The sequence below is a fragment of the Corvus cornix genome, chromosome 1 (genome assembly GCF_000738735.6).
Source record: "Corvus cornix cornix isolate S_Up_H32 chromosome 1, ASM73873v5, whole genome shotgun sequence".
Classification (NCBI taxonomy): domain Eukaryota; kingdom Metazoa; phylum Chordata; class Aves; order Passeriformes; family Corvidae; genus Corvus; species Corvus cornix.
Window position 1 is genome coordinate 15,215,352 of NC_046332.1, and position 20,388 is coordinate 15,235,739.

Sequence of the window (20,388 nt, forward strand, 5' to 3'; positions counted from 1 at the left end):
GGAAATGTTAGACATGGGAAAAACAATATGCTACCATTTCATAATCAGCAAATATATACATTTCTAAATGGCTTCTAGAAGGTCACTTCAATAGTTTACCTTATCTTTTACATGTTATGTATTATATTCAGGTGATTGTACACTACTTTCCTGAAAGCTATAAATCTTAACCTCTTTGAAACATCACCCTCAGTAAAGAAATGTGTTCTACCAAACTTGTCATTTCCACTCATCCAAAATCCCATTAAAATCAAAAGTACTTTTTCTTTTTTTTTTTTCTTTCCCTTTCAATATTCATTTACCAGCGAGAACAGGGCGTTTTATCCCCAGGCGGTAAAAGCTCATATATGGAAATATGTTTAATTGGTTTAAAGATTTGAACATAAACTGCTCCCACCCCCTCCTCACTGAAAAGGTTCTCCAACAACTGAGCAAAACACTCAACAGTTATATAAGACAGAAACACACAAGACTGAGTTGCCAGGCTTAGAAAGAAACATTTGCAAGTGATTTTAGCAAAGCTTTAGTGCTCCATGTAGACTGAACTGAAAAATATAACCAAGTAACTCTGCTTTTCCAAAGCATCCCCTGGGCATCCTTCTGTACCCTGGTATGATAAATTGTAGCCAGCACCCTCTCCTCTGACAAACATTGGAACCATGGCTCAAGAGAAAGGGACACTGCCACATGCAAAATGTGGGACTCCAGTACTGCTGGAGTCCCAAGAATCCCCAGTGGCAGGGGATGGGGAAACATGGGGAGAGGAAAGGAGGCAGGCCAGATGTTTTCTGCCTCATTTCACAACTGCCCCAATTTCTATCATTTTCCCTCTGCCTCCTGCATGTCAGAACTCCTTTCTTTTCAAATGTAGTCTTTAATCTCATTTCCTGCCACCATCTCCAGCATTTATCAGTAAAGATGTAAACTTTGTAGAAATACTGGGATCTATTTTACTGAGATTTACACCCAGACTGAACTGTATTATAAAATAGAAAAATAAGGATAATTAATTCCAATATGCATTGTAGGAGAAATATGGCATTTAAAAATAATATGTTGCTACGCTGCCCATTAATAAGGGTAAAATTCAAAGTTTAAAATGCAGTCCTGTTAATAACTAAAAAATAAAATGAAAATTCAATTTTAGAAATGAAGAGTTCTTTCTCACTCCACGTATCCTATTTTTTCCTATTTCCTTCTTCCCCACTCAGTAGAACTCATTAGTTTAGGTTCATTTTTCTGCATAGTTATTTTAAATTAATCTAATTTCACTGAATTATTAATTCATGAAGAAACATAGCAAACTGGTATCTAACAGAACCACAAAAAATGACCCATCACTGCTCTTAATATGAGAGACCAAACCAGCTCATGCGACCTCCTGCTTGGAACTGATAGTCCCTATCCTTCTGTAACACATGTGCATGATAAACCATACACACTTTCCTGTCCTATTTGCTAAATATGGCAGTTGAATTTTATTTAATGTTACTTTAAAATAAAACCAACCCTTCTGTTTACACATACACAACAAACACACTTCAAGGACAGACAGTCCCTGCAGCATCTGTGTGCCAGTAGGGCTGGAGGTCAGAAAACCCAAAGGGTTGTGGCAGAACTAACTCCAAAGAATATTTATAATGGGAAAGGGAAAGGCAAGGGGATTAAACACGCAAATTACAGGAGCCAAAGCACAACAATACTGCAACTTTGGGTATTTTGCTGTTTGGAACATTTTTTTGTTGTAAAGGGCAAATATGCAAAGCAGCAGGATTAGTTTTTCAGCCCCAAGCCTGATGCTCATGAATTTACCTCTGACAACCTCTTCAACAGACTCTGTAGTGGTGGTGGTAGTGGTTGCAATACTGGTAGTTCTTTCGGTTGCCTCCTCATACTCTTCCTCTGTCTCTTCAATTTCGTCACCATCATCATCGTCATCATCAGCATCTTCATCTTCCACAACAGTTAGCTCCTCATCTTCCTCTGCTTGTTCTTCTACTGCCTTATCATCGCTAAATGAAGAAAATTATCGTGATGTGTCAGCAACAAGATTACTTCAAGGTAACATGAGAGAACATTTTATTCAAAAACTCTGTAAGGAAAACAGTTACAGTTACCTGTTTCTCAAACTCCCTCCCTTCCCTTTAAAGAGAAAATAAAGAATCAGGGACTCTGCAATGTCCCAAATAGTAAGAAATGCTAAAGAAATGTCTAAAAAAAAAAGGAGTAAACATTAGCATACCATATTTTGACAGCTGAATATTACTGTAAACATGCTCGCTTCATGATACCATCAACCAATAAATTTTGTTTTGAAAGAAGAACAAATCTGCACAAAATGCACTCAGTTTGTGAAAGAAGCAAAAAAGTTCCTCAGGAACTTGTCCTCCTCACTCAGGAGACAGCTTAATGTAGAGGCTCCCTGGGGACGACCTGTGTGCCATTCATAGAGGACTACCACCAAGTGTTGAACCGACCTTGAATTACTGACTGCGGAGTTTTTTCTTCTGCTGTTACAAGCGCTATGTGAATGGAAAGGAAACTTTTACAGGACAGCAGGAGGAAATACTGAAGTTGACTATCAAATGCATTTGGTGGATTAGTATGTCAAGAATCTTCTGGGATCATTCTTAGTTCTGAGTAATACAGACAACAGGTTAAAAAATCTATGGCTACTGCTACGGTTTCCTTTGAAATATTTCCTGAGCTCAGTGCCCAGCTGTGGCATGGTTTCAGGTTTGTTTCTGATCTTCTACTTGAAATTTACTACTAATGAATAAATGATCTTTAAATATTCAAACACACAGTGACTTTCTGTCACCTTCATGCACAAGTGGGTGTAAACCTTTCTCATAGCATCACATATGCTTCAACAGCCTTCTAGGTGAAGTTAACAACTTCTTCAACTTATTTTGGAGACCAACTTCATTTTATATTATGTTGCCTACCACAACTCTGAAAGTGAACTCAGCAAAAAGGAAGACAGTATGATTTCTTTTTAACAGGGCATTAAGAAGTTAAAACATGTTGATAAAATTTTTGTATGCCACAAACCTGACTACTTAGGAGCAAGTTAAACCTCTATACAAACAAGAATGATTTCCCTGTTCCCTTCTCCCCAAAATATCTGGCCTCCAGAAACACAGGAGAGACTTCAAATAATACTGAAGCTTTCCACTGGGGAAAACCCAGGTATGTTGTATGAATATATGTGGTTAAAGCCACCTTGCAGAAGAGTCTGCATAAAAGATGACTTGTTTCCATTTACACAGGAGAAAAAGTTAAAAAGAGGCACAAAGGCACTTAGTTCCTCTCTTAATTTTTCTTGATTTCTAAAAACTGGCTTGGAAATTTCACCATCTCCACTGTACCATTCTCCCTGAAAAACTAATTTCATTATGTCTGAAATTTCCACTTTAAGTAACTGTTTTCTGAACAATGTCTATATTCTGACGCCATCACCTTTGAACTGCAAGAATGAAGTGGATTTGTCAAGTCCAGTATCTGCAGGTGATCTCCAGGTTAAGGGGCTTCCAGTCTTGCCTCACTGTGCACATTTAAACTAGGCATGCTAAGTATAAGACATCCAAATTTTGATCAAGAGCATCAGATCATATGCCTATCAACATTTAAGAAAGATCTTCTCTGTCTTTCTCTCACCTAAGCTACAAACACAACATGTTTTTTTAAAATTGCAAATTATTTTTCCTCTTCCTTTCTCATGAATGATCACTTTCAGATACTGACATGCTCATAATGTTAAAAAAGGACAACAAAACCAACCCAATGAAACAAGCAAAGGAAAGTCAATTAGTCACATGGAAGGCACTTCAAAAATAATTTGCATGCATCATCCAATATCCATCTTTTTTTAGCTACATAAAAGTAATCAACTCAGCTATGTCAGTCCACAGCATTTTGCTATGAAATTCTCATCATGAAGGCCAAGCTTTTTTTGTCTGTTTGTTTGTTTTGTTTCTTCTTATTATTATTTTTAGGGAGCATGATGGTGAAAAGCACCATGAGGGGATGAAAGAGGACAATTCTCTTTGTCCACTGGCTGCTGTGCCTGCCATTACAGTGGGCCCTGGTTCCCTCTCCAGTTACTTAATAGAAGCAAATGCTTAAAGGATAGCCCTCACCTGCCTCCTCATTATGACTTGCTTCTAGCTGAAAAACGAGACATCTGAGAATGCAACAAAAAGCCACAAGTGGTGGGAGGCTACATCAGTTTATGGGATCAGGCTCCTGAAAATATTCTAAAACACTTGCACAGGAATGTACTAGAATACTACTAGAATAGTCTCTCTACAATTTTGATCACTCCTAGAAAAATCCTGTTTCTGCTAGCTATTCTGCAAGACTCAGTCACAAAGGTCAGATTTCACAAAATTATGTTTTATTCCATGTTTCAAGAAAAAGGAACAATGGAAATAGAAATGGGTTACCTCCAATTTAGATTTACCAAAACAGAAGTGATTTTGCATATTTTTAGGATTGGAAAAGAACTACATCTTGCAAGAAACATGATGAAATACAATTGGGTGTTTTTCCTTGGATTTAATCACTATTATCACCCTGGCTCTTCTTCAAGGAAAATGCACGTGAGAGGAATAACAGAGAAAAACAGGGAAGGAAATGAACATCTACAACATCTGGAATTAAGAGCATGAACTTTTCAAATGGTGACAAATCTCTCCCTGTTGCATCCTGCAGAGCTGTTTCTCCCCACCAGGCTAAATTCTCTGATTCAATTACATTTCTCAATTAGCAGACCCCAGTGCTGTTTCCCAGACAGCACATCTCCCTTCTCTACAACTTTTACCTCAGCAATCAGTTAAAATCCACTGTTTTCAAGCAAACATTTACTACCAAATGAATGTGGATACCTGTATTTTTCTCAGAAATCCTGGAGCTTTATTTAATGAATGTAGCAGGCATGCTTGCTTCCTGGTATTATTATTATTATTACTTTTTACCTTCTTCTGTAAACAAGTATGACTCAGTCTTGTTTCTCCTGGAAGCACAGTACTTTGACAGCTTTTTCTGTCTACTCCCTCAATACCACCTCAGCCAAGGTTTTATTGGCAGCACAAACTGTAGTGTCTTGTTTACAAGAATTTGTTGACATTTCACCTTAGCTTAGCGGTGCTAGTGACAGGACTTTTCAAAGGCTGCTCAAAAAAATTACTTGATGCACTGACAAATTCACAGATTTGTAAAGCCATTCAGCCATTGTCTGAATTTAACAGTTCAGCAGTAAATAACAGAGGGAAATTGTTAGGCTTGATATAGCCATGAATATTCCTGCAACCCCTCCCAACATCTCCATCTCCTTTCTGTGGAGACTTCTGGCAAGGAGGGCCAGCACTTCCCTTTCATATGGACACAAAGGTCATCATGGTTGTGAACCTTCTGCTTCAACCTCCTCACACACAGGATATTAAGATCCATTTCTGCCATCGTGGAAATGATGCTCTACTTGAGTCCAAGTAGCACAGCAGGTCATTAGTACAAATCATCTCCAGTCCTGTGTGTGGTGAAAGAGGGTATTTGAAGTTTGGTGGTTTCAGTCCTATTTCTGATGCCACAAACACAATGGGCCTCCAGGCAGCCTGAAGTCCTACTCAGTCCCTTCCCGACTAAAACAGGAACATACTGACCACTCCAGTGGGCATATTTCTGGTTTTAAAACACAAACCACTGTACCGCTCCTGCTAGTATGCAGTTAAGTACGTAATTACAAGCAATGTTTAAACCATGGACCTGTAAATATGTATCTTCCTTTTCCCAATCCATCACTGTGGTAAGAACTGGCATCAATGTATTATTTATTACTTTCACTCAGAAGCATGCATCGTTCTGTTTTTTCGGGAAGGTAAAACTGAAGGAAATGTAAAAGAGAGTGAAGGAAAACCAACTATGTTACTTCTTGCTGTTCAAGAAATAAGAAAACATTAGTTGTAGGAGCTTGGGTGGGTCGGACGGTCGGGACGGACGGAGACGAGAGATCTCTGAAGTCAGATCTTGGAACATGCAGTTTATTGCAAAGGGCGTGGGTACAGGGGCACTGCTTAGAGCTGCCAGCCACAGCTCGGAGCAGGCCCAAGAGAGCAAGAGTGTAAGCGGGTAAGGGAGTAAGTAGAGTGGAGTGGTCTGTGAAGTCCTGGTTACAATACAATAAATCATCTTCTGTACTGAATATTCTAATTTTCACTAACCAATCTAATACAAGATACAAATCCTATAGCATTTACATACAGCCTATAAGAGTTCTTATATTACCATAGAGTGTTACATCTTAACTCCTAAAAACTACTCTTTGGACCCCTTCTGCTGAGCTAGTAGGGTCTGCTCTGACCCTTGGACCTGCCTGCAAGCAGAGGGTATTGTTCAATCAAGAGGGGATTACCTTCAGTCGGCCATACCATTGTTTTCCAGTTGTTCAGTAATTAAGACTTGGTATCTCAAAGGTGGCCTTCATTTCGATGTTGCTTATAGTTTTCGTATTCCCAAAATCTTTTGTCAGGCAATCATATTTATAAGGCTTTCCTGTTTCATCTTCCCCAACAATTAGTAAATGAAAGTTTTCTTTCTGTATTCCAATAACTTGCAAGAATGACAAAGGCAGAAAACAGATGACAAGAACAATGAGTTTTCCTTTCTAATGTTGTTTCAGAAATAATGGGGCTGGAGTATGAGCTACATTTTAAGAAGTTTCGTCTCTGCAGCTACTAACTTCATGCAAAGTTTTCAATTTAGGATAGCACATAACTGTGGACTAATTACCGGTACTGGTAAGTGTTTCCTGCTTGTCTGCAATAAACGCTCATCCATTTTGATGTAATTTTACCATGATTTTGCCAAATAACTTGAACAAAAACATATACTTCATCAGTGGGTGAAAGAAAGAATGCAAACTTGTTCAAGAAGGGTGTTGTAATACCTGGAAAGATGCATTTTATTGCAGACAGAGCCCATCCATCTTGACTGCAGTTTTTACCAGCTACCAACAGCTGAGCCAATAGCTGGGGGAAAGTTAATTCCAGGATTGGAACCAAATAGCAGCAGCAATAAGCTGCTGCCTGGGCAGAGAGAGCAAGGCTAACGTTGGCTCCAGACAGCTGTGGGAGCAATTCCTGCATGTGCTCTTTCAGTCTAACAGGCTGTGCTGATGGTAATTTACGCATCCATAACCTTCACCACTGCAGCTGCCATCATCCCAGTTTCCAGCCTCTTGTGCTTTAGCTTCCCAATAGCACAAAACCCCACCCCCTCTACAGCTCCTCTGAATGAACTCCAGGACTGCTGGGAGGGGACGGGATTGTCAAGTGTATTCCACCTGGGCTTAGCTTTGCTTCCAGCTAAAGAATAATGGTGAGCACAGATACATATTTATCCTCGTGTATAGGAAAGATCCAGACCACAAAGTTCTTCAGCTGTGGGAGAAGAAACCAACAGATCCAACAGTGAACCTCTACATGCGTTAAGAGAAAACACAAAACAGAAACAGAAAGCAAATTACAAGAGTAAGACATATGCTTGGAATCCAGAAAAGAAGATGAGTGCATTTGAGGTGGCTTAATTACCAGTCTTTTGGTTAAAAGAAAATCAGAAAGCTAACAGGCAAAGAAACAAAGACTCCCTCAACAAATCCGCACATCTGAGGCAGGGGTATTTTCCACCTAACATATTTCCAAACCCTGCATGCTAGAAAAATTTCTTCCAAACTGAAATTTCAAAGGACAAGATTTCTCAGAAACAGAGTTTGATCCCACCACCACACTCTGAATGGTCACTAACGAAACATTCGCGGCAAACCAGGAACCACTTTAAACTACAAACTAATTGAATGGTGCACTTTGGCACATGAGCATTTTTCCCACTGTACTTTGTTATTTGACTTTGGCACACAAGCTGACTTCAACACTAAGTTGAGTATAGTAACTACGTTATACTGAGAGTCCAGTTAGCAGGTTTAAGCAACACCTACCAAAGTACTTTTGCATGGGCTAGAGAGAGGAAAGGAAGCCAAAGGCAAATATGAAATGGAGATCTCAGCACTCATCTTTAAAGTCTATGAGTAAGGGGTTTTAACAAAGACATCTGGTTTTTTTGAAGCACTGGGGAGGTGGGAATAGACAGCAGGGCAAAAATTAAACTACACTACAGTTGTGAGATTAGGCACAGAGCCAGGAATGAAAAGGGTTATGCCGGATGCCTGATCTATGATTTTTAAAGTGGCTTATTGGTAACAAAGTCTGGAAAATTACAGAATTGAAAGTCTGACCCACAGCAATGTTTCTGGTCTGCATGTTGAGTGACCACAAAAGCAAAAAATGCTCAAAAAGTTCCTTGGTTATTTTCATTAGGTTTGGATTTTATATTAGGTTAGGAAATTGGGTATCTCACACAAAAAAGAAATAATACCATATTTGGACACCTAAACACCTATTAAGACACTTTTAGACCTCAAAGTTTGAACTCAAATGGGCACCTTCCATTGCACAGCAAGTTGGGACAGACAATTCATATTCATAGCATTTTTCAGACATTCATGTTGTCACTTCTAATAATTTTCCATTCTGTTTCCCTTTACCAAAGAGGTTGCAATGATCTTTATTTCCACATTTCCTAATTAAAAAAAATCAAATAAGCTATTTCAAAGGCTGTTTCTGAGTTCTTAGACAGAAAAAACAACTGAATTATGTGCTTCAGACTCTCTCTCTCTCCTTTTATTGTAACTAAGGTTTTGTACAAAAACAATACCAAAATATGTGCCTGTTTCCATTAAATTTGTAGAAAACAAGAAAAGTTGCACTAAGAATCTTTCAATCCAATTTTTAAATAGAACACTTATACAAACCAAACACATGTTGTTTGCCTCTGACAGATATATTTACCCTTTCCCCCCATAATTAAATAACATCTTTTATACCATTAGAAATTTCTTTCCACAGCTGAGTTACTTAAAAAGCCACATGTACAAGGTAGCATTTCATCTCAGAGATGGTTCCTGTTGACTGAAAGGCAAGAAAACTTTCAAAACTGACCGAGTTTTCTCTCTGAAACAAAGCCTTTGCTGGTGTTGCTGTTCTGACAGTTCTCTTCAGAAGATGAAGGGTTCAGCAAGAAGTATGTAACTTTTAGAGAACAGAATAATAATGTATTTAACCCATATGCTTTCTCGCTCTGATTATTTTTGCTGAAGAGAAACTTAGAAACTAAAAAATTAGACATACCTGCAAACACACAAAATCAGGCTTTGTGAGTCTGATGACAGTGAATGAATATCTTCAAAATCCTGACAGCAGAAATGCATTAAGAGTGAATGTGATGGAAGAGGGCAGAGGGAAGATCATCTACACACCTCTGTTAGAGAATCAGCAGAAAAATCCAGATCTGTTACAACGTATTTCTTTCCACAAAACTTGTGCTGTACTCAGAATGAAATACTCAGTTTCTTTCTTCAACATGCTATCCTACAGCTTATCTGGGGAAGACAGAGTGAAATCTGTACCAAACCAAGTACTTGCCCTGTTTGTGGAATTCATCATCTTGCTATTGTCACACAAGGACAACAGGGGAAAATTGGAAGAATAACTTTGTTCTACAACTGAGAAAAAAGCTCCAAACAAAACAAAACCACAAAAAAAAAAATACCTGAAGCATGCAATAATTCTGGATGTTCAATTTAAGACATGGAATAACATTTTTTCAAGAATGTGCCATCTTAAACTTCTTAAATATGGTTGCCACCAGCAGCAGCTGCAAGAGGCCAGGACTTCTGCAGAGCAGATAATCTCCACTAACACAGCCAGAAGAAAAAGGGGCACCTTTCATACTAAATTTTTTATGGTGGCCACAGCATGCCAAGCCTGGCAAAAGACTTGGTAGAAACAAGCATAGATCCAGTTCTCCAGGTCATCATTTTACTGTTTAAGCCTTTTCTTCTTCTCGCAGGTCAGAATTTCAGTGTTATTTTTTCCATCAACAGTGATCAAACTAGAGAACCAAGGCGAAGGAAGGATTTTGTCATCATGTAATCAAGCTGAAACATTTGCATTCAAGATTAGAATGCAATGATTTTTTTCTGCTAGGAAAAAAACAACCTAGATGTTTTTGGTGTTTTATCTATGTACCCCAAGTACGTAGCCTTTGTTAGAAGGCAAAGGTAAAAAAGTACTACAGAAGACCCTTTAGTCCACTGTGCTGTTAAAGTACAGCTTCACAAGAGGGGGAATTCTGAAATTCCTACAAACCACTCCAATGCCAAGCTCTTACTTCTGGTACAGACCACAAGTATCTCTGAAAGGTAAAGCAGAGCAGGAACTGCTGAATAACTTCATGAGGCCATATCATGCTATGCATCCTCCAGCACATAGTCATGCTGATGTGACAGTATGTGTCAAAACGCCCAGGTTTAAAATTCTCACTTCTCATTTTTTCATGCATTGTAAGTAATACAGCTCTTGAAATGGGGCAGTATCTATCACAGTGCTACAAGAACTTCTGAGAACCTCTCATAGATCTATCAGAAGGGTTTCTTAAGCTGATTATTTTACATTAAACTTTCTGTCCCACATTTCAGTCATCACCAGTCATTATAAGTGACAACTTAAAATTTTTGCTTATAAAATTGCTGTCTGGTACTTAAGGAAAACCTGGCAGCTGATGGCTCTCTTTTGTGAGGTCAAAAAAACGTAACCATTCTCTCCAAGTAAACCTCCTACCAAATGTGTAATTTTGATGCCTCCTGAAACAAGCTCAACATTCACTGAAGACATAAAGGTAGCCTGCACAGCTGTAACTGTTTTCATCAAGGGTCAGGAAAGCCTTATTATCTTCTACTCATCACTTCCTCAATTAGATTGATTTTCTCCTCCCAGAGCTGCATCCATCACTTCAGTTAATGCTTTACACTGAAAAGGTGATTGGATTTGCCAGCTCAGCATGACTGCAATTAGCTCTTAAAGCAATGTGCTGTTTCATCAATTCCATTCTAACTTTTCTTGTCCTAAGAAGAAATCCAGCACTTACCAGTCTTGCTAGTCATTACTGTTCTGGTGTTTCTATGCTTTCAGAATTTTAATTTAACAACCTCACCTCCAAGAGAAAAAGTTTAAAAATTGTTATTAAAAATATATATCATGAGCTAGCTGAGTATTAAGTAGCAGCCAACACAAGCAACAAACCCAATTAATAAGAATGTGAGACACAGACCATGCTAATAGCATATGAAATATGCAAATAGGAGTACATACTTTTACAGTTCTTCAACATAAGCAGTAACATTATGCAATTATACGGTATATTATACAATTCAGAGATGCCTTAGTTTAATCTGTAAATACAAGTGATTAAGTTTTATCATTAAAATATTTATAAAAACACAGAAGTTTTCAGATAATAGATAGATCTGTTATCATTTTCAGTTAATAGATAGATCTGTTTAGAACAGATATAAAACGACTTCAATTTCTAACAGTTCTACCACAAAAATCAAGATGGTGTAAACTTCTGACCAATTAGCTGAAATATTATATTGCAAAATACCTTCCACATTATCTCCCTAAATGAATTATTTCTCTGAAATAGCAATTTAGTGATGGATAACTCTTGTACTGCAAAATCTTCCTATCTCAATAATTGGTATTAACCTCTACTCATGGAAAACTTCAGGAAGGAGGAAAGAAAAAAGGAAGAACAAGAAAGCAAATTTGTAATTCCTAGTGTTCATTTTAGGGCACTGATTCCCAATTAGGAACAATTTGCATTAGGACAGCTGATGAAAACACTGCCTCTGGCTGCACCCCTTCCTGCTTCTGTGTCACAGACAACTGAGCCCTCCACCAAGCAGATCCTGAATCACTGCAACAGGCACAAGGCTCAGTTTTCCTTAAATTTTCAGGGCTATGAACAGCCTACAGTTCAGTCTGCACAGTATGGAAAAAGGGAAATCTTTTTATCCATCCAAATGCACGTAATTTCCTTCTTCTAAAGGCAGAACTTGCAGTACAGACCCATTGTCCAGCTTCACATCTGGTTCAGATTCACCAGCTCAAGTGTAGGGAAGTAAGGCATGGGTTGGGGTTTTTTCATGTCACACTTTTTGAAAGAATCATTTAGGAGATTCCCACTGCAGCATTTTGCACTGAAATTTTAGGAATTAGCTTTCCAATTTAATGAAAAAGCTAACATCAATGAGAACTCATTGTTTATCATGAGAGGCAAGATGGCTTGAAAACAGATGAACAATCTAGAGACAAAACTGATTTAAATTCATTTTTTAAATTAATTTTTTCTTTCCTCCAGTGACAATGTTTCCAATAAAAAATTTAGCCTCAACAACTTTCTTTTTCTGGATCAATAATGCTTTTAGCTTTAGAAAAGCAAAAATTTCAAAAGGAAGGACAACAAAGCTATGGAACGGTTGTTGCACAAGTCTTAGGGAGAATGGCTGAGGGATGTCTCAGTTTAGAGACAAGTTTAGGAGAAAAACACTCTGGAATGAGTACTTCTCTAAAAAAAAAAAAGGATTCCAACAATCCCTTTCTGCCAGTAAGAAATGAATACTAGTGGATGAAAGTGAAATAAACCCCAACTGTTTATTGACAGAGTGCCCACATGGCACAAGGAAAAAAATAGATTAATAACTGCTAGATATTGAATTGTCAGACCTAACCCCTGCCCCCCCCCGGAACAAAAAAGCCCAAAATGCCAGGGAAAGAAAAAATAAAACCACAACATCTGGCAATGTCGTGGGGAGAAAAAAATGGCACCAGCTCCTGTCTCAAGGGAAAAAAACAAACAAACAAAAGGTTCATGAAGCAGCTTGGGCAAACAGATAGGAAGCTGGTTAATCTCTGATGTTAGTCCCCTCTTCATAGCAGATGAAGCTGGTGGATTTGGTGGCCTTTCTCTTGCTGACATAGCTTTTCTGCGGTCTGGGGCCAAAATGGAGCGGCCCCTTGCCTTCCCAGTGGTCCCAGCTGATTCTTCTTCTGTCAATTTTTCTCTCTGATCTTGGACCAAAACCAAACTGTCCAATTCACTTGGAAAAAATAGCCACCGAATGATTGCTACTGCAGCCTCTCCAAAACCAGGGAAAGGAAAACAAACCCAAAACCTTCTTGCCTAAAAAACCAAGCTAGCTAAGCAAAAAAAGAGAACGCAGTCCTCAAGGCACCATGGACGCCTGGGGAGTGAGGCTTTGAAAAAGCCTGCGCAAGAGCCCCAAGGCTCCAACTCCCCTGTCCTGGACCCACCTTAAAGCTACAGCAACCATTCTTTGGGCATAGAGCTGATGATAAGGGAATAGACTAATCATCATAAAATGATCCTAAGACATCGGAGCTGGGGGGGGCTCAGCCTGGAGGAAAGGAGGCTCGGGGGGACCTTCACTCTCTACAACTCCCTGAAAAGAGGGTGTAATGAAGTGGGGATGGGTCTCTTCTGCCATGGGTCAAGTGAAAGGATGAGACGAAACAACCGTTAAGTTCCACCATGGGAGGTTTAGATTAGATATCAGAAAAAATTCACTGAGGGAGTGGTGGAATAAGTTGTCCAGGGAGGTGGTGGAGTCACCATCCCTGGAACTGATCAAGAGACATCTGGATGTGGCACTTGAAGGTTTGGTTTAGGGGTGATTATTATGGTGCTGTTGGTTATGATGTTTACAGTTGGACTAGATGATCTCTAAGGTCTCTTCCAATTTTTATCATTCTGTGATCCTACATTTTGCAGGGAAGTCTTTTGGACTCAGAGCTGGACTTCCAATTAAGGCTCAGATTTTTGACTCAGTGTCACAAGACAACATTAAGAACAATGGGAAAGAAGGAGGACAGAGAGAAGAATCATCAAGATACACCATGTCACTGCATACCAGATACAAGCATGAGGAAACATGCAGAAAGTGAAGGATTTAAGTAGTAATCATCTCTGAAAGATCTGGTCCTCCCCCATGATTTCTTCCTTCACAACCCTCCATTATCCAGCCAGTTCCTCAGCCATGCAGCCCTTCCCACTGCAGGGGGACTGTAACACCCCAGTGCTCACACAGCAACAGCACAGCTTTACTCCAGGTATCCGAGATGGCCTCCTCCCTCCACCATCTGATTCTTCCTAGTTTATGCTTTTTTTCTCCATGATCGAACCACGTTTGCTTCCTCCAGCAAATGCCAAAGCAAATGGTGTATCCATCAAAGCAATAGATACAGAAAATTAGAGCATTTTATTTATCTCCCAGGTCAGATAGTAAAAATACACTTGGGTCAAACAATTCCCCCCTAAAGGCTCTCTTTTCCTGCTGTATTTCCAAATAATTTTTCTGTGGGTAGATGGAGAGATGAGCAGGGGAAAAAGAAGGGTTTGAAGAACATGGGGAGCTGTAATGGGGAGCGAAACAGTGCAAGAGGATTTCATGTTTTGGACAGTCCTTGCCAATGAACACCATGAGCACAGAGAACACCATGGAGCTTGTAGCATTTACTTGCTTTCAACTGTATTTGCAATTAAAACATAAACATCTTCCTGACTCCTGCCTGCAATACATTTCCCACTGCTTTGGCATGCAGAAACCTAAACAAAAGGAGCTAGTCAAAGTAACTCTTAAAAAAGGAAAGGGAATTTTCCTCAAGTGTGAAGTGAAATGACTAAACCCCATATATTTGACCTTTGAAATTCTTATGCTAACTCTTTTATATTATTGAATTTACTTGCTTATGTGTCACTCTTAAGCATTTTTCATAAACTTGTGCTACAGGCAGATATCCCAACTGCCTGTCTGCCTACCTTCTGCAAGACAGCAGTGGGACAGGAGTCTGTATGTTGTTATAACAGGTCAGGGCACTGTACAACTGCGATGAATTTAACAACACCTTGTGACAGTGTGATTTAATGGCAGCTCTCTGGGGAATTTAGATAGTAACTAATTTGATGCTGAGGTTAACTTGCCGACGTTTCTGAAGGGAAGACACTCAGTAACATGTGTTGCTACCTTTGTACCATTAAAGTCATAGATAAAGATGTAAGAAGAGCTAGAAAGCAAAAGAAATTAAATATACACTTCCTCCACATTAAGTGCGGATTTTATAACAAATTATTAAACAAAGCAATTCTGCTGGGCCCTGTGACTCCTCTTCCCCACGGAAGTACAGGGTGTCACCTGGAAGCTGTTCAGCTGTCATGGGTTAGCAAGCATAGTCCCGGAAGTGATGTTCTTGCAAAGGGGTGCTTACAGCTTCCTCTGTGACCTGACAGAACCTATCAGCTGGCCAGTTTGAATATGGACAATTCTTTAAGCCACCCAAAGTTGTGACCGCCCCTGTGATCCACGCTTAAGAATAGGAAACTCCGAGGCAGAGCCTCTCTGTCTCTTTTCCGGTGCTGGGACAGGTGGCTGTGGGCCCCGTGCAGGGACCAGCAGGCCCGGCCCAGACCCTGCTTGGGCCAGACCGGGCTGGGCCACAGCCATCCTGGAGCCAATGGGCCCTTTTCCACCTGTGGAACCTCCCCCACAGCCCTGCTGTGGGCAGCCGGAGCAGCTGGGCTCCCCCCCACCCCCCCCTCCACTCCGATAAGCCACATTCCAGCTGCAAGGCCTAGGTGAGATTAACCCTTTTAGTGCTGTGAAGAGCTGAAAACCTGAGGGAAGAGAAAGAGGAGATGCTTAAAGCTGAAATTCTGTTGTAAAGCTACGCTATATCAGAGTACCCATTGTAATTCCATGAAGATATGGGGGGTGGAGCGTTCAACTCGTACTTGTGATCTCAGCACCTGTGCTGACATAGGCAGATGCTGACGCAGCTGTAACTTCATGAGATGAAGTTTGAACAGGGAGAGATGGACCAGATGAGGACTTTTGCTCCAAATGGGAAAGGAGAAAACCTCAGTTCCTAGAGATGCTCCCAGAGATAGTCCTAAAGATGAAGATGAGGAAGACCCTTTGCTCCCAGGGAAGGAGAAGGGCCTCTGTTCTTAGAGATGAAATGCTCCCAGAATTGGGTGAAGAGAACTTTTGTTTCTGAACAGCTCAACCTTAGAATTGTACCCCAGAAAACTTCAAGAGTGGACCCTCGAAAGCAGTTGTGGGAAAAGCTGCAAGTCGGGGGAAGGGACTCACATGCGAGCAGAGAGACTCCTCTTCCTAAATGGACTGAACAAAGTTATTTGGAAATGGGCGGCTGTCTCGTTGTGATAATGCGTTCATAGCATGGGCAAGAGAGACTTCTCTTCCTAAATGGACGGAACAAGGTTATTATGGAAGTGGTAAACAGACTGAACATCTCAAGGGTTGTCTTTTTACATTGTCAGTGGGACAAGGGAGGAAGGTGGGGGCAGGAGAAGAGTTCTGAACATGTGGTATGATTTTTTTTTTCCTCTTTTAGGTCTGTTATTAAACTTCTTTATATTCTTTCAGGTTTGGTGCCTGATTTGCATTTCTCCAAATTCTTATATCACAGAAGGTAAACAGTAATGAGTATTTTGGACCAAACCACTACATCAGCATAACAGGTACATATACAATGCTGCTTCCACCACTACAAAAACTGACCAGCTTTAAATGCCTTTCAGGATTTCTTGGATTATAGTTCAAGAAAGCAATTAGGAAAAAAATAATTTTTTCCAGATACTACTGACAAAAAAACTCAAGTTCTTCATTGAGTCAAAAAGATACATCATTTCAGCTATTTTTTTTCAGCATACTCATCCTTAAGCTCAGTCTGGTACAGGGTTGCAAAATCAGAGAACGTGATTATCATGCTTTATAGCACAAATTTGTTTTAGTTTAACTTCACAGATGCCTAATTATCAGCACAAAATAGACTCTGCTCTTTTGGATTATTTATTGTAGTAAAAAGCCTACTGTATTAACTACGCTAATGGAAAGTATAAACAAACCATAAAACTTTGCTTGGCAGAAGTTTCTCACAAACTGTAAACCAAACCATTATAAAATACACTAGTTGCCACAGTGCGGTATTTACAATGCTATCCCATTATTACATCAGCGTTTTATACCTTTTTTTTACCAAACAGAGAAAATTAATTTGGCCTAACCTGCTGACGGGAAAACAATGAGAAATGAAATCTCCTATTTTGGACACTGAAAATATATTTAAATGGTCTAGAAAGACTTGGATGAAGTTAAGGCACCATCTGCTCCTGAGCTATGGGACTTAAAGGAAAAGCTTTCCATATATATCTCAATATTGAGACTTACAGTGCTTCAGTGTCCTGGCCATGAAAGAAGGAAAATGACAGCAGACTGCTTTCCTTGTGGGAAGGAAAGCCTGGGAGGTCTGACATACATTGACAGGAAGATAAGGAGAGGTGGATATGAGACAGATGTAGACAGAGGAAACCTGGAAGTTTCCAGCTTGGCCGTCACTCCTAAAGATATTCAACTTTGGACATCAAGGACACCAAAGCTTCCAGCAAGTTCCCACACACAGGCAAGACGGCCACCAGGCTGTGCTGAGTCGCAAGGGCAGCCAGAGCTTGCAGGTCACTCGATTGAGCTGTAGCTATGCAGGGAGAGGTCTGCAGTTATACTGAAAGTCAGCACCTACATCTGACTGTCCCTCAGGCAGACTTCAAGGTAAATTTTAATTAAAGGTGCAGATAACAACAAAGATCTCCTCTGCTGAGAAAGGCTTGTGACCTCTTTGTCAGAGTTACAGACTATTTCAGGATGAGCACGACAAGACAATTTCAGAAGCACATGTGGATCCTCCCTCTTGGCCTCATGAATAAATGGGTATATATATCACCAGTCACCAAAATACACCCACCCACCTTTCAAGTACTGCCAACAAGCCACACCACAAGCAAGTCACATCCTTTTACATCCATACCCAGGTGGTGGTCAGATATTGGGTAGGAAAGACATCCAACTATGAGGCAACGCAGCCCAAGCTGCCTCCACATGCCCTCTAATAGTGTGGCTATAACATACTGCTGAGCTTTTCTCCATCCTGCAGGGAAGAAAACACCCTTGACAAAGCAAAAAAATAAAATACAGTGCCTCAGGGAAAACTGTTGGGGGTGAAAACACAACAGTCTGAAAAAGGGCATTTATTAACTGAATGGCTGCAACGTGCTTTCCTCTACACATTCAGAACCATAAATGCAAATATTTTAAAATTTACATCTGATAGCTTAAGATATAAAGTTACCTCAAAATAGGTCACCCACATTTGCTGGATTCTGCTCTGCCATAGTTTTGAGAAACAAAATAGAATCATCTGCTTTTCAGCTCATCACCTCCACCTCAAACATGTCACCTTCTCTTTGACTTGGGTAACCATGTAAGGTGAAAAATGTAGACTTGAGTAAGCACTTCAGAGGTGCTTTAATAGCAGAGAATATTGGCAATTTAGCATTAGCAAATCTTACATTTCCTTTCTCCCTCACAATCAGTTTAGGACTGAGGCATATATGTATCGATAGCCACACAGACATATGCTCAGATATGAATAAATATATATACACACAAAATTTGAATTACCACCTACTGCTGTGTAAGAATTTTTTTAAAAAATATATACAAAAAATATAGATATAGTTATATATATGTAACTAAAGTTCAAGAGTATTTCTGGCTCCAATATACATAGTTTAAATGTAGTTGGGAAGCTAAAGAGGTAGCAAAAAATACGAGTGAGTCAGTCTAAAAGAACTACCAATTGCTTGGCTCTTCATCTGCAGGTGAAGTACAAGTGCCCCATAGAAGGATCTTTCATTTTCCTTTTGCAAGCATTTTTGTGAGAGGGGAGGGTAAAAAAATAAATCAGTACTTGCTTGGAATTTCAGAAATGGATTGAAATGCAATTACAGCTCCCATTCCTAGAGGATACAAAATTTATGAAGTTATTCTTGAAATCATCTCTTCAGATATTAAACTGCCTTATGAGGAAGAAAATGGGCTACAATAGTAAATGAAATGTTCAGTGACAAACACAAAAAACCCAGAAATGAAGTGAGTATCTGTAAGTAAAATTATTTTGGAATCTTTGATCTTATAAGACATGTGCTACATATAAGTATATATACAATAAATATGTTACCTATAAAAGCCATGTAATAGATATAGAAGATAGATGGATAGATCTATCTTGCATGGATAGAGATATAGATATAGAATGAAAAAACCAAACATTTCGTTAGAATAAGGTCAGCACTCATTTCTTAGAATGAGAGAACATTTAAACATCCAATCAAAATCTAAATTAAATATACAGAAACGACACAGCAACAGTCCAAAGGCAGCTTCACAAATCCTACTGAAAGGGTTATAAATAGTAACACTAAGAGATGTTAGAACTACAAATCAGAAGTCAATCCAAAGGTATCAATAAGGAGTATGCAAAGTTCTTTGATGCAGGCTTTTGCATCAGTCTGACCATTCACTCCTGTTCATGACAAAAAACTGGAAATTACCATGGGGAAATATTTATTTTAAACTTATTCCATTATTCACAAAGGAATAATGTCTTCCTTGCAACACTTACTAATGCTTTGTCAGGAAAGATTTAGTTGCCCACCATGATACAGTTTCTAATTATTCTAGGTCTTAATGCCATCTCATTGCACCAAATTACAGCAATTCAGTCTCTATCCTTCATCTCTGCACTGTTCTTCAAATTGTTTCCATCTAGATTATTAACAAGTCCAAACATAACACAGTTCAGACCTGTTAGCTTTCTGCATTATTCACATAATTTGGTCCCCACTTATTTTCTGGGTACTCCTTGAAGCCACTTGCAGTCGGCCCCAAGTTTTAGATTTTGTGCATTCTTTGTACAAGAAAAGAAGTAAAAACACTGCATTAGCACAGTATGAAGTGATGAAAGCCTGGGGAGCACAAAGAGTTTGAACATTGATCTTAGTTTATGAAGAAAGCCATCTTTGCGAGTTGTTGGCATCCAGTTGCAAGGACATGACACAGTACTCTGCTGCTTTTAAAACTGCTGTCTGACAGGCTCAGGAGAGTGATATGAAAAAGCTTGAACAGCACCAGACCATTAGACCACTCAGTTACCACTGAGTGTAACAACACAGTTATGACCCGTATCCGGCTCAAAATTAGCCTACGTGCACAGGAGATGGGAAGGGTAAGGACAGGGATGGTATCTACCCATCCATCACTGCTTTGCAAAGGAAACCTCCATGTTCCTTCTCAACAGCAGCATATTAACAACTCTGTGAAAGGTTAGATATTAAAACACATTTTCGTTTAGATCATGTTTAGAAACTAATTGTCAGCAGAAAAATATTCTTATGGCAGTAACAGCACATAGCTAATGGCTGTTACTATGAATGAAGGCATTTCAAAACCTCCACCAGTTATGTTGGCTGATATCTGCTGCAGTACACCAGACTGCA

At 39.5% G+C, this 20,388-nt stretch overlaps 1 protein-coding gene across 1 annotated transcript in view; it reads right to left on the minus strand.

Annotated features, from left to right (window-relative positions):
* Positions 1 to 20,388, minus strand: part of LOC104686955 (amyloid beta precursor protein) — a 172,991-nt gene that overhangs the window by 85,396 nt on the left and 67,207 nt on the right. Inside the window, exon 5 of the mRNA XM_039550395.1 lies at positions 1,813 to 2,012. Coding sequence (XP_039406329.1) covers positions 1,813 to 2,012 — 200 coding nt within the window. The remainder of the gene's footprint in view (positions 1 to 1,812; positions 2,013 to 20,388) is intronic.